The 27334-nt window shown below is 39.9% G+C and overlaps 1 protein-coding gene across 4 annotated transcripts in view; it reads left to right on the top strand.

The window, feature by feature from the left end:
- Nucleotides 1-431: 431 nt before the first annotated feature.
- Nucleotides 432-27334, top strand: part of MTF2 (metal response element binding transcription factor 2) — a 59620-nt gene continuing 32717 nt past the window's right edge. For 2 of the 4 annotated variants that reach the window (XM_054476184.2, XM_054476172.2), the window contains exon 1: nt 432-816. In XM_054476184.2, the coding sequence (XP_054332159.1) occupies nt 812-816 (5 nt within the window). In that variant the 5' untranslated portion in view covers nt 432-811. The remainder of the gene's footprint in view (nt 817-27334) is intronic. The other 2 variants (XM_054476178.2, XM_063664713.1) reach the window with 2 other exon arrangements.

The following is a 27334-nucleotide window of genomic DNA, read 5'->3' as shown; positions in this document are numbered from 1 at the left end:
TTCTCAGATTTCATTACAACTAGGAAGGACTGCAAAGCGGGTAAACAGAAAACCTCTCATTGTTAGGAAAAAAATCGTCTGAAAGTCTTTCATAAAAGCAGCTCCTGATAAGGAGTTTGGGACTGGACAGTGAATCGCTGAATAAAATTCAATCTCGACATCCTGGGATTTCTCCCCGCTGAAGGAAATTCTAACAGCAGGCCTTAGGATGAAGGTAGAGGAAACGTGCTGCAGTTAAGGTTTTCTCCAGGGAAAAGAAATCGGCCCAGCAAGATGCACAGAGCACCGTCAAGACCACGCACACCGAAGGTCGCACACGACCCTTTTCCTGTATAATAGAGCCACCCTGCTGACGATCAGGAGCGCAGTGCTCACCATTGTGTTAGCCCCGGCGGCGGAAGGACTGAGCCTCACTGCAACGTTAAAGAGTCCTTCTTTGTTCAGCCCCAGCCGGGGACGCAGGGCGCGGTGTTCCTCCGCGCTCGCCGCGCAGTCCCTGCCCCCCCGCGGCTTTGGAGAGCTGCCATTCGGCACCGGAGTCGCTCCGCGCTCCCAGAATGCACCGGCAGTCCGCGGGAAACCAAAATGGCGAGGGGCTGTATTGAAGTGGGCTGTGTTTGAGGCCGGTGTAAGAACGCTCATTCTACCCTCAACCCTTGTCTCCAAGGACCTCGGTTTGTGCGTGCATATGTGCCGGGTACCCGGTGGGGCGGGTGCCCAGTAAGTGCTTGGACTCGCAGGGGAAGCGCCCACGGGAACGGATTGGTTGTTTTTTCCTGTATGAAGCAGTTGGCACCACTGAAGTGACCGAATGAGGTGAGAGACCTTGGCCTGGGAACCGACTCTTCCGGAGGAGATGGGGGTGGGGGGAAGGAGGAAGAAAGGAAGCAAGTATAAAAGGGAAAGATGGAGGACCAAGGTGGGGGTGGGGGCTCCTGTATGTGGGTGCCTTTGCATTTATGTGTATATTGAAAAGAATGGATGAAGAGGAGTAGTCAGTTGAGTGTTGGAGAAAATAGGGACTAAAGGAGCGAGTAGGTCGTTGGGGGAGTCTGTTGCAGGAACAAGATGAAACGTTGAGACGGGGAAGCTGTGTTTGGAGGGCAGGAAGGAACCTGGGGGCGGGAGACGGTTGGAGGGGCAGGATGAACCTGGTGACGAGGGGGTGGGGAGCCGAGAGGAGGAGCCGTTGGGAAATGGGGGCTGAGGGAAATGTGGGGAGCAGAGTGGAGGGCTGCCTGGGACCTTAGCAGTGCGCAAAGGGAAGTAGCAGCTTGGAATCGGAGGGTGGAATTGTATGGAATTGGAGTAGAGGGGGTCGAGTGTAAGTGCTGGTAAGGATAAGGGGAACACACCGAAGTGGAGGTTGGAAGCACAACCCGAAAGCTTAAAGGGAAGCCGTGGGAGGGAAAGTGAGATGGGGGAAAGCTAGGTACCTTATATTTGGAGCTCACCAAAAATCTGAGGCTTTTCTTCTGTTTAATTAAACCTAACTCATATAATCTACATCTAGGATGTAGATTTGTATTGTATTCATTTTTACAGCTGAGGTAATTACGGCTTAAGGAATTTTAACTAATTTGCCAAGATTTCTTAACATATTTCGGTAGTGCCAGAACTCTAACTCTGTGTTTTACAATCTGGTGTCCTTGGTTGCTAGAATTTTTCTTTGGAAGCAATTAGAGGGAACAGATGGATTTATCGGGGTGATCTGACTAACAGCAAGGGTTTGTGAACAATGGGAAAAGGCTTATGGAATGTTACTCTATTCTTTAAAACATTTAACTTTGGTTAAAGATAGAAACCATGTAACACTAACTTAAATGTGAAAACCTAGCTAGGCCTGTGTGTAATACATAGGAAAGCACCATGTGAGGTCACTACAGAGCTAGAAATATGTAAATAGTACCTGATTTAATTTGACTCCAGAACCTCCGGTAGTAATAGTAGTTACTTTCTCCTTCAGATCGATTCCATGTGACCCTCCTGTATACCTAGCCTACAAGCTGGTTTCAATTTCCATGGTTTCATTCTCTCTTGGGAATTCAATTTTTTATTTTTATTTTTTTGGTCAGTAAATTTCAAAGATAGTTGTATGTAGAAGTAGTTAATGTGGATAAAATGTAATTAAATTCATAATAACCTTTTTAAGATTTGAAAATGCTTTAAAGGGAGTTGTTTTGACTGATGGCTTTAAGTGCCCGATAGTTTAGTTATAACTTGAGAGGGAATACAAAATGACTGTTGTTTTTTCAGATTCCTAAATATAAAAATGTATTTGAATTCACATTTTAAAATTAGTTCACCTGCAGTTTTTTAAAGTGCTAAAAATGTTCCAAATATTTGAATTAAGAACGCACCTGCTTCCTGATACTACATTTGTAATGTTAGTGGGTATTAACGGAAATGTGTTACTATCAGGATGAAATGCATACACACTTTTAGAACTAGTTGTACACAAATCATCTTGTTAGGCCTTTTTTCTAGATGACACAATTATATTTAATAGTTCTTTAAATTATCCCCGTTGCCTCAAAGCTCTGTTAGGAAAGACATTCTGTGTATTTTACTGTGGGTCATTAACTTTTTGATTTCATGGATTATAAATATTCCTTTTTGTGGGATCTTTGAAGGATAATTTGCTGTAATCATTTTTCAGCATAATCTTTACATCTGACTTGAGGAAACAGGCAGTATATTGTTAATCTATATTTTAACAGAGAAATTTGCCTCTGAGGAGTTGCCATGACCAACATCTGTAGCTTGATGGTTCTGAAAGTAAAACTTAACTGCTGTTTTAGTTAGTCGACACTTCCATGAACGATCTTTGATGGTTAATATTTTTGACTTTGTTTTCCCTGTTCTTCAGGAAAATTTGTTTATTGCTGTGAAATCCAGTATAACCATCCTGAATTGGAATGTAAAAGTTTCTCTGTGGATATTTCTTATATGTTAGAGTAGTGCTATCTAGTAGAAATTTCTCCAGTGATGGCAGTGTTCTGTATCTGGTGTATCCATTACAGTAGCCACTAGCTGCATGTGGGTATTGAACACTAGAAATGTAACTAGTGAGACTAAGAACTGAATTTATAATTTAATTCATTAAAACAAAAATTTAAATGGCCATACGTAGCAGTGCTACTGTATTGGACAGCACAGTATTAGGGGTTATTGCATCCATGTGTTGAGGAATTGTTACATTCATTAACCATGGAAACCACAGGAATCCAAGGATGAGGAAATGCTTTAGAACCGAGGAAGTTCAGATTCTTTTTGTACATTTAAGATGAAGTATTCATTTTTATCACATACCATGTCTTCTGTCATATTTCTGTTTTCATATAACATTGCAATAGAATAATGAAAGATAGTGACCTCTCTAGTCTTTTTAAAATTTAAGATTCTACTTCCTGTGTCAAAAAACAACAAAAAATGGATATTAGGAACGTTTTGTTGTTTAAAAAAATTACTTTGTTTTTACACTTTGGTAAAAAAAATTTAAGAAATATTTCAAACATAATACAAAGTGAGCAGAATAGAATAGTGAACTTTTATGTATCCATTCTTTTTTTTTTTTCCTGTAAAAAGAGACAGGGTCTTGCTCTGTCACCCAGGCTGGAGTGAAGTGGTGCTATCATAACTTGCTGCTGCCTCAAACTCCTACCTTAGCCTGCCGAGTAGTTAGGACTACAGGTGCACACCACCACACCTGGCTAATTTTTAAATTTTTAATTTTTTTTGTAGAGACGGGATCTTACTGTGTTGCCCAGGCTGGTCATGAACGTCTGGCCTCAAGCAGTCCTCCTGCTGTGGCCTATTAAAGTGTTGGGATTGAGCCACTGTGCCCAGCCCATTGTTTTTATTATTTTTTAAAGGTTTATTTTTAGGTAAAGTTTACATATATTGAAATGCACAAATCTTAACTGTACAGTTTTTAATAAGTTTTATTGAGATATAATTTATATACTATAGTTATATGTACATAATTCACATGCGTTCTTTGAAGGTGTACAGTTCAGTGATTTTTTTTAGTATACTCACAAAGTTGTGCAACCATCACCACTACCTAATTTCAGAATATTTTCATCATCCCCAAAAGAAAATCTTAATCCATTAACAGTCACTCCCCTTCACCCGCTATCCTCTGGCAACCACTAATCTACCTTCTGTGTCTATAAATTTGCCTGTTCTGTACATTTCATGTAAATGGAGTAGTACAATATGTGGTCTTTTGTGTCTGGCTTCCTTCACTTAGCATGACTATATTAGTCCATTCTTGCACTGCTATGAAGAAATAACTGAGACTGGGTAATTTATAAAGAAAATAATTTTGATTGGCTTATGGTTCCACAGGCCATACAGGAAGCATGGCTGGGGAGGCCTCAGGAAACTTCCTGTTGAAGCGGCCCCCTTGAAGTGGCCAGAGCAGGAGGATTAGAGATGGGGGTGGCGCCACACGCTTTTAAACAACCAGAGAACTCAGTATCATGAGAACAGCAGGGGGGAATTCTGCCTACATGATCCAGTCATTTCCCACCAGGGCCCTCCTCCAATGTTGGGGGTTACAATTTTACAGGAGATTTGGGTGGGCACACAAAATCGTTAATGTTTTCAAGGTACAGCCATGTTGTAGCATTTATAGTCACTTCATATCTTTTTAGGGTCAAATAATAATTCATTATATGAATATACCTTTTTTTGTTTGTCTACTCATCAGTTGATGGACATTTGGGTTGTTCCCACATTTTGGCTATTATAAGTAATGCTGCAGTGATCATTCATGTATAGGGTTTGGGTGAACATGTTTCCGTTTCTCTTGGGTACACTTATCTAGGAGTGAAATTACTGGGTCAGATGATAACTCGGATTAGTGTTTTGAGGAACTGCCGAACTGTTTTTCAAAGAGACTGTGCCATTCTACAAGCTCGCTAGTGATTATCTGGTGAGTGATTATCTCACCAGTTTATCCACATCCTCACTGATACTTGTTATTGTCTGTCTTTTGATTATAACCATCCTAGGGTTTGAATTGGTATTTCATTGTGGTTTTGATTTGCATTTCACTTATGTCTAATTATATTGAGGATCTTTCCATGTACTTGTTGGCCATTTGTATACCTTCTTTGGAGAACTGTCTATTTAAGTCTTTTGCTCATTTAAAAAATGGGGCTGTCTTTTTATTCTTGAGTTATAAGAGTTTTTCATATGTTTTGGATGCAAGCCTTTTATCAGATATGATTTGCAGACTTTTTTTCCCCCATCCTGTGCATTGTCTTTTCACTTTCCTGACAGTGTCCTTTTAAGCACAAATATTTTTAATTTTGATAAAGTTCAATTTATTCCTTTTTTTTTTGCTTATGCTTTTGATGCCATATCTAAAGAGCTTTATAGTTTTAGCTTTTACATTTAGGTCTGTCATCTATTTTGAGTTAATTTTTTATATATGGTGTGAGATAGGGGTCCAACTTCAGTGTTTTGCATGTGGATACCAGTTTTCTAGTACCATTTGTTAAAAAAACTAGTTCTTTCCTCATTGACTTGTGTTTGACAATCTTGTCAAAAATAAATTAATCGTACATGTAAAAGTTTGTTCTTGGATCCCAGTTTTATTCCATTGATTTATGTGTCTGTACTTAGGACTGTACCGTAACATTTTAATTACCATTACTTCATAGTAAGTTTTGAAATTGGGATGTGTGAGTCCTCAAGTTTTTTTCTTTTTAAAAAACAATTTGGCTATTCTGGGTTCCTTTCCCTTTTCCATGTAAATTTTAGGATCAATCTGTGAGTTTGTGCAAAAAACGCAGCTGGGATTTTGGTAGGTATTGTATTGAATCTATAGATTGATTTGGGAAGACTTGCCATTTTAATATTATTGACATCTATGAACATGGGATGCCTTTCCAGTTATATAGATCTTATTTAATTTCTTTCTCTGATATTATGTAGTTTTCATTGTACAATTCTTGAACTTCTTCTGTTAAATTTATTCCTGAGCCAGGCATGGTAGTCCCAGCTACTCAAGAGGCTGAGGCAGGAGGATTGGGTAGGAGGATTGCTTGAGCTTAGGAGTTTGAGACTTCATTGAAATATGAGAGCTATGATGTGCCACTGCACTCCAGCCTGGGTGACAGAGCAAGGCCCTGTTTCTAAAAATGTAAGTATTAAAAGAAATACTTTGAACATATAGAAACAAACTAAACCATTTTCCTTGATAAGATAGAGCATCACTTTCTCCTATTCTCATTTAATTTAAAGTTCTTATCAGTACTTGAACCCCTCTGTTGATTCTCAGTTCTGAGGATTTTTTGATAGTAGTTAAAGAATTCTCCCATAATCAGGGAGATAGAAGGGTAGTTTGTGAAGCACTTATCTAGTACTAAAAATACTTTTAAAATTTCAAAGCATTGTCATTATAGTATAGTTATGAATCCTAATTACATTACCTTTTTTCTTTTTTTTTTTTTGAAACGGAGTCCAGGCTGGAGTGCAGCAGCGCCATCTTGGCTCAGTGCAAGCTCTGCTTCCCAGGTTCATGCCATTCTCCTGCCTCAGCCTCATGAATAGCTGGGACTACAGGTGCCCACCACCATGCCTGGCTAATTTTTTTGTATTTTTTAGTAGAGACGGGGTTTCACCATGTTGGCCAGGATGGTCTCGATCTCCTGACCTTGTGATCCACCCGTCGTGGCCTTTTTTTTTTTTTTTTTTTCTTCATTAAAAGAGACAGGGTCTCTCTGTTGCCCAGGCTGGAGTGCAGTGGCGTGATCATAGCTCACTGTACCCTCAAACTCCCGGGCTCAAGTGATCCTTCCACCTCAGCCTCCTGAGTAGCTAGGACTACAAGTGCATGCCACCACACTTGGCTAATTTTTAAAATATTCTGTAGAAACGGGGTCTTGGTATATTGCCCATGCTAGTCTTGAACTCCTGACCTCAAACAATCCTCCTGCCTTGGCCTCCTTAGGTGCTGGGATTACAGGCATGCCACTTGGGCCCAGCCAGGGCCAACTTTTAGCATCCATAGGTTCTGTGGGTCATACTGCAGAACTTGAGTATCTGTGGATTTTGGTATCCTCAGGAGGTTCTGTGACCAGTGCCTTGTGGATACCAAGGGACAACTAAATAGCATATACATAAACCAGTAACACAGTCGTTTGTTATCAGTATTATGTATTGTACATAATGAGTATATGTGCAAGACTTTATGCTACTGGCAGTGCAGTAGGTTTGTTTTATACCAACATCACTGCAAACACATTGTAAAGCATTGCATTACAGTGGTTACAAAGTCACTGGGTAATATGAATTTTTCAGCTCCATTATGGGAACACTGTTGTATACAACTTCCTGTTGAAGTGGCCCCCTTGAAGTGGCCAAAGCAGGAGGATTAGAGATGGGGGTGGTGCCACACGCTTTTAAACAACCAGAGAACTTAGTATCATGAGAACAGCAGGGGGGGAAATCTGTCGTTTACCAAAGTGTTACTGTGTAGCACATGACTATGCTTAGAAGGAAGGATCAACTATGTAAATAATGAAGGAGGAGGCCGGGCGCATTGGCTCACGCCTGTAATCCTAGCACTTTGAGAGGCTGAGGTGGGCGGATCGCTTGAGGCCAGGAGTTCGAGACCAGCCAGGCCAACGTGGTGAAACCCTGTCTCTACTAAAAATACAAAAAAATAAGCCAGGTGTGGTGGCACATGTCTGTAATCTCAGCTACTCAGGAGGCTGAGGTTCACTTGAACCCAGGAGGCGGGGGCTGCAGTGAGCTGAGATTGCATCACTGCACTCCATCCTGGGTGACAGAGCCAGACTCTGTCTCAAAAAAAAAAAAAAAAAAAGATGAGGAAGAAGGGCAATTTTGGTAGTAGGTACAATATGTATGAATGCCTTGGGTGGAAAAGATCTTGGTTTGTGAATAATTGATAGGCAGCCCCGGGTGAATCTTGAGATGGAAAGACATATTCCTATGGGAGAAGAAAACTAATATATCATATTTGACTTGTAGCTTTATCAGCCTAGTAATTATGTTAGTTTCCCAGTTTTGTTGGTGTTTGAAGAACTATTTATAAAGTCCTTTTGTATTTACCTATATGAGACTCTTAAATACAGAGCTTTGAAAATGTATACTACAGGCAGCTGTCTTTGAACTTTTTCTTGTTGTGTCAAAATTGGGCAGACAGCTACAGGTTGAATATCCCTTATTTGAAATGCTTGGGACCAGAAGGGTTTTGGATTTTAGACTTATTTGCATATACAAATGAGATGTCTTGGGGATGAGACCCAAGTTTAAACACAAAATTCATTTATGTTTCATGTACACGTTGTATGCTTAGTCTAAAGCTTATTTTTTCCTTCGGGACACTGAATAAACTGTGTTGTGCCACCTGCGTTTGACTACAACCTGTCACGAGGTCAGATGTGGAATTTTTCACGTGTGGTCGATGCTTAGAAAGTTTCAGATTTTGAAGCATTTCAGATTTTGGACTTTTAGGTTAGGGATGCCCAACTTGTACTAGTATCTGAGGACACTTAACAACCAAGTTGAACCATCTGTAGAAATGCATCATTTCATCACTGGTAGATGACTTCAGTTAGACCTATAAAAAAGGCCTTAAGGCTGGGTGTGGTGGCTCACGCCTATAATCCCAGCAGTTTGGGAGGCTGAGATGGGCGGATCACCTGAGGTCGGGAGTTCGAAACCAGCGTGACCAACATGGTGAAACCCCATCTCTACTAAAAATGCAAAAATTAGCCAGGCGTGGTGGCGCGCACCTGTAATCCCAGCTACTCAGGAGGCTGAGGCAGGAGAATTGCTTGAACCCAGGAGGCGGAGGTTGCAGTGAGTGGAGATGGCGCCATTGTATGGCAGCCTGGGCAACAGAGCGAGACTCCGTCTCAAAAAGAAAAAAAAAGCCTTAATGGCAAAATATACTGTGGACAAGAGGCTGGATACTGTGGATACTGGCAGTGAATGGCCTGATTTCATTCACCATTTGCTAAATCTGAAAATATTCTTGGCCCTCCCCACTGTATGTGACCTCGGTTCATAATTGGGATCCAAAAGTGACAAATATCTAGAATAACTTTGTCTCAGAAATAGTATTACTTAACTGGGGTTTACCATAGTAGAGCCAAGTATTACCCATCTTTCTTTACAACTTTAAGGAAGTAATTTTACTTCTGAGTTCCAGATTTTTCATTTGTTAAACAGTAGTCTTCCCTTCCTATTTTTATGGCATTATTAGAAGGAGAAAATGAGATATGAATGCTTTTGAGAAAGTTAAACAGTATAGCAAGATGAAGATATTTTCAAGCCCTTATGATCCATATGCTCTACTACCTACCAAAGATCCAGTTCATACTTTTCTTTGTAGTAGTTGGAACTTTTAAAACCCTAGGGTATAGTTAGTGGCTTGCAGCAAGAGCCACTCAGTTCTCTTATTTCTTTCTCCTTCGTCTTAGGACCAGAGTCTGCAGGATTATAATGAAAACGCTGAACTTTCCAGTTCATCCTTGCCTGAATTGTTAGTGGAGGCTCATTTTATGTAGTGTAATCAACTTTATAAATTCTGGACTTGAACATGAATGTATATGGACTTAAACATGAATGTATATACCTGTACTTAACTCACATTTATCTGTGGTTTTTATGTATATTATTGGCCTTGTTGGTTTTGGTGTTTTAAGTCTGTAGTTAACCTTTCTTTGTTATTCATTGTATATGTGAGATAATATCATCAAGGATTCCTTTTGCACAAATAATTTAGATGGCTGTGGATATTGTGATGTAGAGATTTTACCAGTTGTCATATTGGCTTTTAAAAAAGTCAGATATATTTTTGAAATCTATTACTGTTTCTAAATGTTTGGTATTTACCATTTTGAAAATACTTGATATATAATATTTAACAGTGTCATTTATAATTTTTTTTTGAGACAGAATCTCACTTTCTTGCCCAGGCGGGAATGCAGTGGTGCGATCTCCGCTCACTGCAACCTCTGCCTCCTGGGTTCAAGCAAGTCTCATGCTTCAGCCACCCAAGTAGCTGGGATTACAGCTGTGTGCCAACGTGCCTGGCTAATTTTTGTGTTTTTTAGTAGAGATGGGGTTTCACCACGTTGGCCAGGCTGGTATGGAACTCCTGACCTCAAGTGATCTGCCTGCCTCGGCCTACCAGAGTGGAGTGCTGGGATTACAGGCATGAGCCACCATGCCCAACCTCATTTACAATTTTTTAAAAAAACTTAAGATCTATGTTTTTTATAATTTATAAAAGTTTTTTTGTGATCACAAAAATACATGCTTTTGGTAAAAAAACATACAAAGATGTTCTATAAAACTGACTTTTTATCGTACATTTTAAGATATTTAAAAAATATTTTCTGTAATTTCATGAAGAGTACTAAAGCCACACTCACTAATGTGTGTAAACACCTCTGTTCATTGTCTGACCTGTTAGGTGGTTAAGCTATTTTTAATTCTAGGGGGCTCAGGCTGAACTTGAGGTTGGGGAGGAGAATTTGCCTCTGCTTTTAGTTGCAATTTTCAGGTGAGATGAAATTAAGTAAAATTTGTAAGAGGTTTTTTGGCTTTTTAATTCTAGATAAATACATAAATAAATCTGGGTCTCTGTAATAGAATATGTGCTTTTATAGGATAGTGATATTTGCTTGATAAATGGAGGATTTACTTACTAGTGTGTGTATTGATAAATACAGACTTTGATTAGTTTATTCAAGAGAGATTTTTAAGTCCCTACTTTATGCCATACCTTGAAAAGTTTTAGAGTTCCAGTGATGAGCAAAATGTTTACTTTCAATTGTAATTCAAAATGCAAATTCCACTTGTTTACTTGGAGTTATTAGATTGTAAATTTCTAGAAAATTGTTTGATTCTGCCTTTAAAAAAAAAGAGAGATGGAGCCTCTCAAGAGTGCAGTGGTACAGTCACAGCTGTCATACTTCACTGTATCACTGTAGCGTTTGAACTCCTGGTCCCAGGCTATCTTCACACTTCAGCCTCCCAGGTAGTTGGGACTACATGCTCTCACCGCTATGCCTGGCTTAATATTTTCATTGTTTTAGAGATTGTGTGTGTGTGTATGGGGATCTTGTTATGTTGCCCAGGCTGGTCTTGAACTCCCAGCCTCAAGTGATGTTCCTGTCTCAGCCTCCCAAGTATTAATAGCTTGATTGTACTTTTTTTTTCTGAGGCGGAGTCTCACTCTGTCATCCAGGCTGGAGTGCAGTGGCGCAATCTTGGCTCACTGCAACCTCAGCCTCCAGAGTAGCTGGGATCTCAGGTGTGCACCACCACGCCTGGCTAATTTTTTTTTCTTTTTGAGATGGAGTCTCGCTCTGTCCCCCAGGCTGGAGTGCGGTGGCGCAATCTCGGCTCACTGCAAGCTCCACCTCCCGGGTTCATGTCATTCTCCTGCCTCAACCTCCTGAGTAGCTGGGACTACAGGCGCCCGCCATCACGCCCGGCTAATTTTTTGTATTTTTAGTAGAGATGGGGTTTCACCGTGTTAGGATGGTCTCCATCTCCTGACCTCGTGATTTGCCCGCCTCAGCCTCCCAAAGTGCTGGGATTACAGGTGTGAGCCACCATGCCTGGCCAATTTTTGTATTTTTAGTAGAGATGGGGGTTTCTCCATGCTGGCCAGGCGGGTCTCGAACTCCCAACCTCAGGTGATCTGCCCGCCTTGGCCTCCCAAAGTGTTGGGATTACAGGCGTGAGCCACCGCGCCTGGCCAATTTTTGTATTTTTAGTAGAGATGGGGGTTTCTCCATGCTGGCCAGGAGGGTCTCGAACTCCTGACCTCAGGTGATCTGCCTGCCTTGGCCTCCCAAAGTGCTGGGATTACAGGCATGAGCCACTGTGCCTGACTGATTGTACTTTTAATATATCTTTTACACAGAAGATTCAGGTTTAATCATCAGTGTATGAAAGTAAGAGAGTAGGATTGTTGGAATATGAATATTCTTGGTTACGTTATTTTTCCTAGTTTTTTGTTGTTTTTTTTTTGTCGCCCAGGCTGGAATGCAGTGGCACGATCTCGGCTCACTGCAAGCTCTGCCTCCCGGGTTCATGACATTCTCCTGCCCCAGTCTCCCAAGTAGCTGGGACTACAGGCGCCCGCCACCATGCCCGGCTAATTTTTTGTATTTTTAGTAGAGACGGGGTTTCATCGTGTTTGCCAGGATGGTCTCGATCTCCTGACCTCATGATCCGCCCACCTCGGCCTCCCAAAGTGCTGGGATTACAGGCGTGAGCCACCGCGCCCAGCCTATTTTTCCTAGTTTTAACAACTTCTCCATTTTTGTAACCAGTAGCTTGTATGAATGTTCAAAAATTTTTTTGCCCCTAAAACTTTTTTGACCTTTTTGAGGAGCTAAACTTTTAGAATAAGCTAAACTCAGCCTGTTAGTCCTCACTTCTAAACCCCATGCAGTCTGGCATTTGAAGTCAGTGCTCGTATGTGACGTTTGAATTGTTATATTCAATAAACAGTTTTTATTACTCATTTTACTTAACCCGTCTGGTACATCTGGTATACTACTACTTAGTTGTATTTTCTCATTTTTTTGGTAATATTTTACTCTCTGGGTTATCTTTGTATTTCTCTGGTGACTTCTTTTCCTCAGGGTACTTTTATAAAAAAGCATTTTAAATTTTGTATTTAAAACATTTTTAAAACATGGCAATACAAGATCTTGCCATGTTGCCCAGATTAGTTCTCAAACTTCTGGCCTCAAGCAATCCTCCCACTTCAGCCTCCCAAAGTGCTGGGATTATAGGCGACAGCCACTGTGCTTAGCCCCTCTGGAGCTGTTTGTCCGTCATTCAAATAAGAGTTTTCCAGAGATTCCTCTACTTACCTTTCATGAACCATTAACTGGTGGGGTGGAGATAGTGTACTGACAAGATTGCCAACGTTTCATTTTAGAAAGCAAGAATGTTTTAAACTGTGACCATCATCATTGCATAAAAGATACTTACATTTAAGAATATAAGAAGGATATGCCTGCAAAATACAGAGTGGTCTTTTAAGTTAACTAACTTAATTAAATACTGAATACATTGTTCTTGCTTTTCTTACTTTGCTGTAGATCAGAACTGGTTTATGGACTTGAGTTGAGAACCACTGCCTTAAAACAATTGTTTCTTGAGCTGTTTTAAGGAAGGGGAGTGTGGAGTTTCTGTTGTCTCATGTCAGAGAAAACTATAAAGTATTTCTTAACATATTAAAATCTGCCAAGAAGTCCTTTTGTGAAAAAGCCCCACAGTTTACCTGGTTACTGGGATGTCTTCTACTTTTTCTTTGGTAATTTTTTCCCCACCTTTTTTCTGTTTTCGTATGCTGGGTGTCTTAGATTGAGCCTTTGGTTGTCTTAATCTGTTTTCTCTTATTATCTATGTTTGGTTTTTCTTCTCTTGAAATTTTTATGTTGGCTATAATTTTATTTCTTAGAACTCCTTATTATTTCATGGATGTAATATTTTCTCAGATCTCTGAGGATATTAATTGGTTATTGAAACAGTTTTTTCACATACCAACTATTAACATTCTTTAGAACTAGTATTTCAGAGAATATCCTTTGGAAACACTACCATGGATGTTGATGTTACCAAGGGTTTGTCTTCACTGCTTTGGGTTTGTCTTCACTGCTTTTATCATTTCTATCTTTTAAAAAGTAAATTTGGAATATTAAATGGCATGCTACTTGCTAAAAGTTTAAAACATCAGATAATTTTGAAATTAAAAGGCTTTTTACCAAAACAATGTAGTTTCTTGTCTGTTTCCTCCACTCCTTCCCACTCCTTAGAGGCAATAACTTTTAACCCTTAGCTAATTCTTTATATCTCTAACTAAAATAGCACTGCATTTAGATTCATCAGTTTTATATTTTTTAAATAATGTTAGATGAGAATGAATGAGGAGAGGAATAAGGGGGTAAGCTTTCTCTATAAATATATTCTCTATAACATAATGTTAGATGAAACATAATGTTATAGAGAAAGCTTTCTCTATAAACATGTTAGATGAGAAAGAAATTCATTGCTCCTCTCATTCTTTCAATATAGTTATATAAAACATTTTAAACTGTTTTCATTTGTGAGTATATAAAAATTGTTTACATATGAAGAACCACGTAGAATATGGTACCACAAAGTAGTGGTGAGGGTTAGTTAATGCTTGTAAAGAATTTAGAGGCTGGGTGCGGTGGCTCACACCTGTAATCCCAGCACTTTGGGAAGCCAAGGCGGGCAAATCATGAGGTCAGGAGATCGAGATCATCCTGGCTTGCACGATGAAACCCTGTCTCTACTAAAAATACAAAAAATTAGCTGGGCATGGTGGCACACGCCTGTAATCCCAACTACTCGGGAGGCTGAGGCAGGAGAATCGCTTGAAGCCAGGAGGCAGAGGGTGCAGTGAGTCGAGATCACGCCACTGCACTCCAGTCTGGGCAACAGAGTGAGACTCTGTCTCAAAAAAAAAAAAAAAAAAAAAAAAGTTAGAATAGTGTCAAACACTTGTTAGCTGTTATTTCTAGATTTACATTTTTTTCTTATACAACTATGTTTAAAAATTGCCTCATTAAAAAACAAAATTTGCCTAGTTTTCTTTGAACGTTAAAATCTTCATACATCTTCAGTTGTTCCACAAAATGTCTCACAGTGCACTTTTCCACAATGTCAGTCTGTCATATAATTTATCAGTGCCATTTATTTTTCTTAGAGATATCCTCCTGGAGTTCTTCTGGAGTTCCACTCTAATTTGGACTGGTTCTCTAGACCTGCTGCATGGAAGTTGTCTTGGGGCTTTCCTTTACCATCACCCTGGGAATTCCTTTCTCTTCCCTGCTGTGTGACATACGTTGCATTCCGTGCCTGCCTTTTATTTGGTTTACTCCCTCTGTTTAGTTTTATTAAGCTCAAATAAAGTGTGCTTGGGGGATAAATCTTTAAATACTTTATATGGCTGAAAATGTTCTAATTTTCACACTCACGCATACACTCTTTTTTTAAAAAAATACATTTTAGAGATAGGGTCTCTCTGTGTTGCCCAGGGTGGAGTGTAGTGGCTATTCACAGGCATGATCATAGTACACTACAGCCCTGAACTAGGCTCAAGCGATCCTCCTGCCTCAGCCTCTGGAGTAGCTGGGACTACAGGAGTGTGCCACTGTAGCCCAGCTTTACTTACTCTTTTTAGTCCCTTGATTGATAATTTGACTGGTTATAAAGTTGATTTTCACCTAGAATTTATTTTTCACTCAGATTTTTAAGTGAATAGTTCCACTGTCTTCTGACTTGTAATATTGCTATAATGATTATTATTCTCAGTCCGTTGTTAATTGCCCTTTTATCGCTTTGTAAACGTAGTATCTTTGTCCTTGATTTTCTTAGAACAGGTCTTTTTTATTCAGTTTGCTGGACACTTGCGGCCTTTTCAATCTGGTTACTTCTTTCAGTACTGGGATGTTTTCTTCTACTTTGATAATTTTTTCTCCACTTTTTTTCTGTTTTCACATGTTGGATATTTCTGATTGGTCCTCTAATTTTCTTAATCTGTTTTCTTATTTTCTATCTTTGTTATATAAGGTGAAAACTTTTGTAATCGCCCCAGGGTCAAAAATAGAACATTGCTAGCTAACCCAGAAACCCACATTGCAACCCCTTTCATCCCCCAGATAATCTCCATCCTGACTTCTATGGTGATTATTTTTTCTTTGTAGTCTTATTCAGATGTGTGTTTTGAGGATTGTAGTTTAATTTGCTAGTTTTAAAATGTATGTTTTAAGATTTTTTTCAATTACAGGTTCTATCTTAGATCTTGCCTCTTTTTTTTCTGTGCAGTTTATTTTTGGGAGAAACCAGGTCATTTGTCATGTACATTTCCTAACCTGTATTTTGCTGTTGCATCCCCACTGTGTAGTTGAACATATTTCTCTGCATTTACTATAAATTGATGTCTAGATCTAGAGGCTTACCAGGTTCAGATTTGCCTTTTGGGGGGTGGGGTGGGCAAGAATATTTCACATGTGCTGTGTGTTCTCCCATCAGGAAGCATGTCATGTATCTCTTGCTGCGCTCTTAGCAGCTACTGATGCTCAGTGCATAGATATATTTATTCATTAGGTGTTGCAAAATGGTGATTTAAAACATTTTCTTTTTCATTTATTGGCTTGAATATATTTGTAGAGAAAGTTTACCTCTGTTTTCAGCCGGCACCTTACCTGTTCCCCTCTCTGTGCCTTGTATTTCCCTTGATTCAGTTCCTTGAAAGAATAAACGTTCCACATTCTGATGGGATGTACAGGGTAGGAGATGTGACTTGGGGGTTCCAAGTGTCTTTTTTTTCAGGCATGGTCTTGCTCTGTTACCCAGGCTGGAATACAGTGGCTGGATTATATAGCTCACTGCCATTATAGCTCACTGCCGCCTCAAACTCCTGGGCTCAAGTGATCCTCCCACTTACTTGTTCTGAGTAGCTGGGAAGCTGGGACTACAGGCACATGCCACTATGCCTGAGTAATTAAAAAAAATTTTTTTTGTAGTGGTAGGGTCTCCTTATATTGACCAGGCTGGTTGCGAACTTCTTGCCTCAAGTGATTCTCACCTGGCTTCCAAGTGTCCTTTTATACCGACTTCTACATATTTCTTCATTCTTTTTATTTTATTTTTGAGATGGAGTTTAGCTCTTGTTGCCGAGGCTGGAGTGCAATGGTGTAATCTTGGCTCACTGCAACCTCCGCCTCCTGGGTTCAAGCGATTCTGCCTCAGCCTCCCAGGTAGCTGGGATTAGAGGAGTCTGCCACTACATCCAGCTGATTTTTGTATTTTTAGTAGAGACGGGATTTCACCATGTTGGCCAGGATGGTCTCGAACTCCTGACCTCAGTGATCCACCCACATTGGCCTCCCAAAGTACTGACTAGGATTGCAGGCGTGAGCCACCCTGCCTGGCTATTACTCCATTCTTTTTTTTTTTTTTTGAGATGGAGTCTCGCTCTGTCACCCAGGCTGGAGTGCAGTGGTGTGATCTCAGCTCAGTGCAACCTCTGCCTCCCGGGTTCAAGCGATTCTTCTGCCTCAGCCTCCCGAGTAGCTGGGACTACAGGTGCATGCCACCACGCCCAGCTAATTCTTGTACTTTTAGTAGAGATGGGGTTTCACCATATTGGCCAGGCTGATCTCAAACTCCTGACCTTGTGATCCGCCCATCTTGGCCTCCCAAAGTGCAGGGACTGCAGGCGTGAGCCCCTGCACCCGGTCTATTTCTCCATTCTTAATGCTCCCACTTGACCTCTGTCTTTTGAGTCTTGTGTCAACAGTTCTTTAGTCTTTTGAGGTTCTGTAGAGCAATGGATTTGCTTCTCATTCCTCATTGTTCTTTCAGCTGACACTTATGTTTAATTTTCTTCCATATTTTACAAGCGTTCATTCTTCCATCTGCCTTCCATCTTCATATATTGTGATTTAGAATTTCACATGTAACATGAACGTGGAACATCATGTATGGTTGAAGATGGAGTGTGTTTTAATTTTTTCTTGTCTTTTTGTTTTGTCATGAGAAGGAACAAATAAATCTTTACTCTCTTATCTTAATACAGCAAAGTCCTACTCATCTCAATTTCACTTCTCATTTCTATCCAGGGCCCCAAATACGTATTATTAATATGTTACAACTTCTAAATCTTCACTTCCAAACCAGATTTTCTGAGCTGTGGATCTTAATAGCCAGCTGCTTCCTAGACTTCATGAATAATCTTTCCCAAATGTTTTCCAATTTTATTAGTTTTTTCAGAGGACCAGCTTTTGTTGCCATTTGTTCTGTCGTATGCTTTTTTTTTTTTTCCTGCATTAATTTCTGTTCTTTTATTTTTCTACTTTTTGGGGGCTTATTTTCTTTTTTCTTCCTTCAACATGAGATAGCTACTCAATTCATTAACTTTTTTTTTCTTTTCTATTATATGTATTTTGAGACTTATCTCTCCAACTACTGCTTTAGCTGCATCCCACAAGTTTTTAATATGTGCTTTTTGTTGTTCAACTTCAAATACTTGCTAATTTCTGTTATGATTTCTTCTTTGGCCCATGGATTATTTAAAAGTGTATATTTTCTTTCTTTCTTTCTTTTTTTTTTTTTGAGACAAGGTCTCGTTCAGCTTCCCAGGCTGGAGTGCAGTGGCGTGATCATGGCTCACTGCAGGCTTAATCTCCTGGGCTCAATTGATCCTCCTGCCTCAGCCTCCTGAGTAGCCGGGCCTGCAGACTTGCACCACCATGTCTGGCTAATTTTTAATTTTTTGTAGAGATGCGGTTTTACCATGTTGCCTAGGCTGGTCTCGAACTCCTGAGCTCAAATGATCTGCCCACCTTGGCCTCCCAAGATGCTGGGATTACAGGCCTGAGCCACTGCACCCGGCCTAAAAGTGTATGTCTTGATTTCTGAACTTAAGTTATCTTTTTATTGATTTTGGAGTCTTACGGCATTGTAGTCATGAAATATATGCTGTATGATTTTATAGCTTAAAATTTGTTGAGACTTGCTTTATAGATCAGTATCTGGTCAGTTTTTGTAAATATTTTGCCTAGCAGGCATCCTTTCTTGGGTGAAAGAGATGATTTAAACTTGCTACTACTTTCCTCCTAATTTCCCCCATACCATCTTCCCAGTTTCCCAAGTTAAAAACTTGGGAGTTGTTCTGAATTTCTCCTTTGCTCTCAATACCACACAAAGTTAATTCTTAATGTCTGTCTGTTTTACTTTTAAATTATTTATTGTTATAAGAGTGATGCCGTGATTATTTTTAAAAACTTGAAAAATATAAAGTATGAAAACTGGGTTACTTAAAACCCTACTATCCAGGGATTTTTTAAAATTCCAATTTCTTCGTGGCCTGATTTCAGGTTTTTCCTTTCTTTTTTTTTTGAGATGGAGTCTCACTCTGTCGCCCAGGCAGGAGTGTAGTGGTGCAATCTCAGCTCACTGCAACCTCCGCCTGCCAGGTTCAGGCAGTTCTTGTGCCTCAGCCTCCTGAGTAGCTGGGATTACAGGTGCACGCCACCATGCCCAGTCACTTTTTGTATTTTTAGTAGAGACGGGGTTTCACCTTGTTGGCCAGGCTGGTCTCGAGCTGCTGATCTTAAATGATCTGCCCGCCTCAGCCTCCCAGAGTGCTGGGATTACAGGCATGAGCCACCACGCCTGGCCCTTTTCTTATTAATAGATTATTGCAGATTTATTTGGGTTCCCATCTTTTTCTCTCTTTTGCATAGTGTTTGTTTATTCAGCCAGTATTGAGAATCGATGTGTGCCAGGTACAGGGGATATATAACAGTAAATAAGTCAAAGAGGCAATGTCTCTAACTCTTACAGCTTGGTCTTTTTTCGTTTGTTCAGTGTTATCTATGCCACTTTCTCTCTAATTTGAGCTCCAGTTATACTGCAGTTTTGTTTCTAGAAAAGTGTGTGTTGTCTCATGACTTTGTGCCTTTACATATGTTCCCTAGGCTTACGAAGTCCTCTCTAAGGTTCATCTCTGAAACTACTACTCATCTTTTAAGTCTGTAGTTAAAAGCTAAGTCTTGATGAAGTTTTGTCTGTCCCTGCCTTTTGCTTCTGGACAGAGTAGATATTTTTCTTCTTGTGTTTATTCATTATAGGAATTACACTGCATATAGTTTTTTTGGTGTGCACATGTGTTTCTCTACAAAGGCTATGTTCCTTGGTGGTATGTTCTGTATCTTTCCACATTTGTCTCTCTTAACACCTGGCATGGTACCTGGCATATAGCAGGCATTATATTTGTTGAATGACCAGAGCCATTGAGTTTAAATACAATAGTCATGTTTTCCTTAACTCTCATTGGACTCTTATTATAAAATGATTTGGGGTATGGATGTTTTGGTTGGTTAAAATGTTCTGTTTAATTAAAGTATACTCTGAGATACCAGTTTTCAAATATAAGTTGTCAGTAGGTTAGGAGACAAATGTATATATGTTGGTTGTTTATAAGAAGGCTGCATTTTTGCATATGAACCGTTACAAATAGGAATTGGGATTCTAAGTCAGTTGGTCTGTAATTTGTAATATAGTTTATTTGCAGTATTTATGATACTTAATACCTACTGTAATGGTTTCAAAATTTTAACTTTGTTCTCTAATGAATGTGTTTCTTCTCAGTGTTGCCCAGTTGTAAAACTAGGGTATCTGCTGATTCTGAGCCACTAGTAGCAACCCCTGACCATGGGTTCCAGCAAGGTGAGGGATGAGAGGATGACATTTACAGATGGTAAGAGGTGGATGTTTGTCTATATTGTAAACAGATGGACACCACCCACCTATACCCAGTTGTCCAGCCCCTCAGGTAAAGAATGTAGAGAGGGTTTTTACATTGATAAAGTCCTGAAGAAAGACCTCCATATTTTGGCAGAGTTTATCAGTCTATAAGTGTTGCCTCCCTACCTGATCACACTAAGGCAAAGCTCACCTGTCTACAAATCCTGCATCATATGTGAAGAGATCCCATGTAGATTTATATAACCTCAATCTTAAGTGTCATTGGACAACTAAGGGCCACTAAATAGTTGAGGAAGGCCTGCTGCATCAAAGGAGAGTCTAAGATAAACAGAAAAACAAATGAAAGGATTTACCAAGGGCTGGACAGTATGATTGAAAGAAGACCTTATGCCTAGACACATCATTATGAAATTTTAAGACATTAAGGATAAATGAAGATCCTAGAAACTTTCTGAGGAAAAAATGGTAACCTATAAAGGAGTAAAAGTCAGAGTGGCATCAGATTTTTCATTATGAATGCTGAGTGTAGTAGAGGAATATTATCAAACTTCCGAGGGAAGTTTTCAACATTCAATATTTTCAACATTAAATTCTGTATCTGGGAAAGTATTGGTCAATTGTGAGGGTGGGATTGAAATAGATATACAAGGTTTATACAGCCTTCTGTTGTAAGCCACTGCTCCACCAAAAGAATATGGGATCTAGAAAGCAGAGTGATAAGGGGAACTTCCAAGATGACAAGAGGAAGGCTTAGAGGATAGTCATTCTAGATTGGCACAGGAACATGGAGAGCTTTAGAAGCAGGAGTTACCTGTGGAAAAAAGATTTGAAATTATCATTGACAGTTTGAAACAGGAGGCAACAAAGGGATATATTAAGCAATTTTGGGAAAAATTGAAAGTGAATAAGAAAGGATATTTAATAAGGGCATACCACTTATCTTTGCATGATCAATATTTACACATTGTACAATAAGTAAAACTTACTGATTTAGTGAAAATAGTTCAATAAGATTTGTAGAGGATGGGAGGTAGGAAATAGGAGTTGGCATAAGATGCGAATTATCAACTTCAATAGCAAGAAGTCAGATTTGAAGTTGATCAATTTAAAAAGAGAAGTATAAACACATTATTTGTAAATATGAGGGTACCTTCAGAAGGCATAGTTGAAAGAGGTAAAAAAAAAACCACTTGCCTCAGAGAGTAAGACTGGATATTAGAAGTGGTGGAGTGAGGAACTATTGATTTTCACCTTAATTTTTTTCTGTAGTATTTGCTATTTTTCTAAAAAACCATATGTATGTGGCATTATGTTTGTATTGTTTCTTTTTTTTTTTTTTTTTTGAGACAGAGTCTCGCTCTCCAGTCTGGAGTGCAGTGGCATGATCTCTGCTCACTGCAAGCTGCGCCTCCCAGGTTCACGCCATTCTCCTGCCTCAGCCTCCTGAGTAGCTGGGACTACAGGCACCTGCCACCACGCCTGGCTAATTTTTTTGTATTTTTAGTAGAGACGGGGTTTCACTGTGTGTTAGCCAAGATGGTCTCGATCTCCTGACCTCATGATCTGCCCGCCTCGGCCTCCAAAAGTGCTGGGATTACAGCCTTGAGCCACCACCCCCAGCTGTTTGTATTGTTTCTAAAACTAAGAAGTAGAGTAGAGCTGGCCTTTAAGCTGCTTGCTTTATACTTTCTGTCCTTTAGGTTCAACCCTGGTTCTCTTTGACATTCTGCTTTCAGGGAAACCTCAACCAGAAAGAAAGCAACGAGTCTCAGGCTTCATTTTACATACCTGTCTCAAGAGATAAAAGAGAACTCCTTCTTCATAGCTTTAATGCAGTGCCAAGCTTAAGCAGATTACCTGTTGCTTCCCTTATACCTGGGCCTTACTTTGGCCCTTGTTTGGCCTCGTGAATTTGACTGTATCTGTATGAAAGTTTTCACCAAAAATAGCACTTTTCTTAGGTTATATTATATCCTTCACATGCGATTAACCCACGTATTTGCTACTTTTCCCAGGGAAGGGAAGAAATTGTGGGCATGGGAAAGATGGCAACTAAGAATTGAGATAGTTCTTTATTTAGTTCACTAGGAGAACAAATTGAGGAATGGATTGGGAAGAATTAATCCATTTTCCCTAAGCCACACTATTTCTGAATTAAACATCCAGTTTTCAAGTTCTTGAATCAGGGTCTTATTTATTCTGGGGTCGTAAACTAAGAAAGAGTTACTGGCTTGAACACTTGGTCTCAAGGGAAGAAACTTATCTGTCCAGGCAATCTCTTTCAAGATGTATATCACTAGCAGTGATCCAGTGGTAGTGACTATGAGCCCTCTCTCCCGATCTTTTTATTGAGTTAAAATACATGTAACAAAATTTACTATCTTAACCTTTTTTTTTTTTTTTTTTTAAGGAGATAAGGTCTCACTCTATTGCCCAGGCTGGGGCGCGGTGGTGTGATTCCAGCTCACTGCAGTCTCGAACTCCTGAGCTCAAGTGATCCTGCAGCTATGTGCCATCATGCCTGGCAAATTTTTAAAAAATTTTCTGTAGGAATGTGGTCTTGCCATGTTGCTTAGGCTGGTTTTTCTTTTTTTTTGAGACAGGGTCTCCCTGTTACCCAGGCTGGAATGCAGTGGTGCAGTCACAGCTCACTGCAGCCTCGACCTTCCAGGTTCACGCAATTCTCCCATCTCAACTTCCTAAGTAGCTGGGACTATAGGCACATCCCACTACGTCTGGCTGATTTCAAAGAAATATTTTGTAGAGCATGGATCTTGTGTTGCTTAGGCTGGTCTTGAACTCCTGGCCTCAAGCAGTCCTCCCGCCTTGGCTTCCCAAAGAGCTGAAGTTACAGGTGTGAGCCACAATGCCTGGCCCGTCTTAACCAATTTTCAGTGTACAGTTCAATGATATTAAATACATTGAGCCGTCTCCATAACACTTTTTACCTTGTTAAACTGAAACTATATGCCCATTGTATAATAACTACCTTTTTCTCCCTTCCCTCAATCCCTGGCTGCTTAGACAGGAGAGGCAGTTTGAATCTGAGATGAGGTGAGATGAGGGATATAGCTTTGTAGCTACTGACCAGAGTCGACTGAGTACACAAAAGGAGTACTGATCCCCCAATCAAAAAGTCTGTTTCTCATGGCACTTTAGTATATGAACTCAGAAAAATGTTTGCAATATGTATAAGAAAGGGTTATAACATGTAAGATGCTCTTGAAAATTATTATGACAGTGATTAACATTTCATTTAAAAATGGGCAAAGAACATCAGCTGCAGTTTCCAGAAGACTTAGAAATTGTTAATAGGCCGGGCGTAGTGGCTCATGCTTATAATCCCGGCACTTTGGGAGGCCAAAGCGGAGGGATTACTTGAGCTCAGGAGTTTGAGACCTGCTCCCATTCCTACTAAAAATTATTGAAAAAATATCAGGTGGGCATGGTGGCATGGTGTGTGCCTGTAGTCCCAGCTGCTTGGGAGGCTGAAGTGGGAGGATCCCTTGAGCCTGGGAGATTGAGGCTGCAGTGACCCATGATTGCACCACTGCACTTCAGCCTGGGTGACAGAGAGAGACCCTGTCTCAAAAAAAAAATTGTTAACAAACCTATGAGAAACATGCTTTTTTACTACTACTAATAGAGTTGTAGATAGAAATAGAGTGTGTGTTGTCAAACAGCAAAAGAATGATAATTCTTCCTGTTGGTGAAGGTGTGGTGAGAGTGTGAGTTGGTACCTTTTGGGAGAGTAATTTGATAATACCTATGATATTTAAAAATACACATATGAGGATGGGGGGATATGGGTATATAAATGAAATAATTTTAGCCATGAAATTTTATGGGCCGGGTGCGGTGGCTCATGCCTGTAATGCCAGCACTTTGGGAGGCCGAGGTGGGCAAATCACGAGATCAGGAGTTCAAGACCAGCCTGACCAACATAGTGAAACCCTGTCTTTGTAAAAATACAAAAAAAATTAGCCGGGCATGGTGGCGGGTGCCTGTAGTCTCAGCTACTTGGGAGGCTGAGGCAGGAGAATTGCTTGAACCCAGGAGGCAGAGTTTGCAGTGAGCCGAGATCGCACCACTGCACTTCAGCCTGGGTGACACAGTGAGACTCTCAAAAAAAAAAAAAAAAAAAAATTATAATTAAAACTGGGTGTCACTTGATGGTTCATTATACTTGTTTTGTCCACGTTTGTAATTTTCTATTATTAAAAAAATGCGTAGTATATTATATATATAGTAATTCTCTTTATTATTTATCTTATATAGTAGTTGGGAATGTAGAAGAATGAGGTTTATATTACTGCTTATGTTAAAACATTGGAAACATCCTAAATGTTCCTCCATTGGGTAATGGTTGGAAAGCAGTTTAGCAGCTGATGAAAAGATTATTTTATGTGCTTTTATTTTATATTTACGTAACAGATGGAAATTACATTGTTCAAGATAGATTGTTACGTGAGGAAATTTATAGAACAATATATATAATGTCCTACATATTTTAAAAAACATTTATATGAATTATAAATATGTAGTACAAATAAGAAAAATCAGGAGATTAACTTTTTTTGTGGGAGGAGATTGTGTGGAGAATTTTCACTTTTAACTATATGTTTCTATATTATTTATTCTAACATCAGCATGTTTACCTTTGTAATCAGAAAGGAAATAATAAATTCTAAAATTAGAAAAATTAATTTGGCTTCTAATAAAGGTCACATTCTAGCAAAGAGGGAAGTAATCAGTGACAATAATGGGGTGGGGGAAACTGCATAGAGGAAAACCTTTAGGGGAGGAAAATGTACAACGATGTTTATCCTACTTATGTTTGAGTTGTGACATTATGGGTAATTTACTCTTTTCTTGCTTTGTTTTCTGTAAGATTTTTTTGGGCAGAGAAATTTTAAAAGAAGATACTGCTTTTACAAGTTATTTATGTATGTATTTTTTGGTTTTTGTTACAGGTTGTCTAGGCTGGAGTGCAGTGGTGAAGTCATGGCTCACTGAAGCCTCTACCTCCTGGGCTCAAGTGATCCTCCCACCTCAGCCTCCTGAGTAGCTGGGACCACAGGCCTGTGCCACTACACCCAGCTAATTTTTTTTTTTTTTTTCTGTAGAGACAAAGTCTCACTGTGTTGCCCAGGCTGGTCTCAAATTCCTAGGCTCAAGTGATCCTCCTGCCTCAGCCTCCCAAAGTGCTAGGATTACAGGTGTGAGCCACCATGCCTGGCACAAATGATACCTCTATTAATGCAGTTTTATATAGGATTTATGTTTATGTGGATAAAAGGTTGATGTGTATTTGTTTTAAATGTGAATGAAAGTAGAGTCTATTTTTTTTACTTAAAGCAAAACAGATGATTTGTGCTTAGAGACATTAGATTAAAAATGTACCCTGGGCGCTGTGGCTCAGGCCTGTAATCCCAGCACTTGGGAGGCCGAGGCGGGTGGATCACAAGGTCAGGAGATCGAGACCATTCTGCCCAACATGGTGAAACCCTGTCTCTACTAAAAATACAAAAATTAGCTGGGCGTGGTGGCATGCACCTGTAATCCCAGCTACCCAAGAGGCTGAGGCACAAGAATCGCTTGAACCCAGGGAGTGGAGGTTGCAGTGAGCCAGGATTGTGCCACTGCACTCCAGCCTGGTGACAGAGCGAGACTCCATCTCAAAAAAAAAAAAAAAAAAAAAAAAAGTAGATAAAGATGAAAAGTTAAACTCCTTAAATATTGGTTAGATAAAAAATTTAACTCCTTAAATATAGGCGTTTCTTGACTTGAACTTTATAAATTCTGCATAATCTTTCTGCCATTTATGTATCATGCCCTATGCAGAGATTGAGGATACAAGTGTGAATAAGAGACAGACATTCCCTGTTTAGGGGGAAGTTGGTGGGTTATATTGAAGTGGGCCGAAGACTGCAAAGGGGAGGAGACTGTAGGAGTGGAGACATTAAGCGTGTATAACTTTACCCTGGAGGTTTGCTTGCGAATGGGAGGAAAGAGTAGGAAGCGGTGGGAAGGGAGCACAAAGAATCAAGAGAATTTAGTTATTCTACCCCCCACCCCCAAGATCCTTGCAAGTTTTTAAGCATAGTTGAATGCTAATGGGAGGGTGCTCAGAGAGAAGATTTATTGAATGCTGGCTCTGGTTTGTATCCTATAATAAACTTCATCAAGTTATAATCTGTCTTGCAGTTGCAGTTTCCTCATGTAAAAAGAGATCTGTAAAATCTCATATGCAAAAATATCTCTAAAGCAGTGCTCTGAGTATTAAATTACCTCTATATATCTACTGCCTGGCACAGTATGTGGCTCATAATAGGGACCCAAAAATGATTTGTGAATGAATATGTTGAATGTTGTGTGTGTATGTTTTTTTTTTTTTTTGAGACCAGAGTCTTGCTCTTTTCGCCCAGGCTGGAGTGCAATGGTGCGGTCTTGGCTCACTGCAACCTCCGCCTCCCGGGTTCAAGCAATTCTCTTGCCTCAGCCTCCTGAGTAGCTGGGATTACAGGTGCCGGTCACCACGCCTGGCTAATTTTTGTATTTTTAGTAGAGATGTGGTTTGGCCATGTTGAGCAGGCTGGTCTCAAACTCCTGACCTCGTGATCCGCCCGCCCCGGGCTCCCAAAGTGCTGGAATTACAGGTGTGAGCCACCATGCCTGGCCATGAATATGTTGAATGTTTAATGTAGGATTAGGCACTTGGTAATCTCAGTAATTTTTTCCTGGAGGTTTGGCTGTGAGTGGAAGGGAAAAAATGAGGAGGTGGTGGGAAGGGGGCATAAGGAATCAAGGGTAACTATAATTAGGTTAGGTCTCATTTGAGACACAGCACACCAGCAATATTAGAAGAAGCAGGGCATAAACACTAGGAGATGGAAAAATAAAAAAATGTTTGATACCTTATGACCTAAGGATGTGCTATCCAGCAGGAGTAGTACAGTGGAGAGTAAGACAGAGACAGACCTTGCCATCCTGAAAGAAGGGGATAATTTAT

The sequence above is a fragment of the Pongo pygmaeus genome, chromosome 1, assembly GCF_028885625.2.
Source record: "Pongo pygmaeus isolate AG05252 chromosome 1, NHGRI_mPonPyg2-v2.0_pri, whole genome shotgun sequence".
NCBI classification, from domain to species: Eukaryota; Metazoa; Chordata; class Mammalia; order Primates; family Hominidae; genus Pongo; species Pongo pygmaeus.
This window is presented reverse-complemented; position numbering and strand designations above follow the sequence as displayed.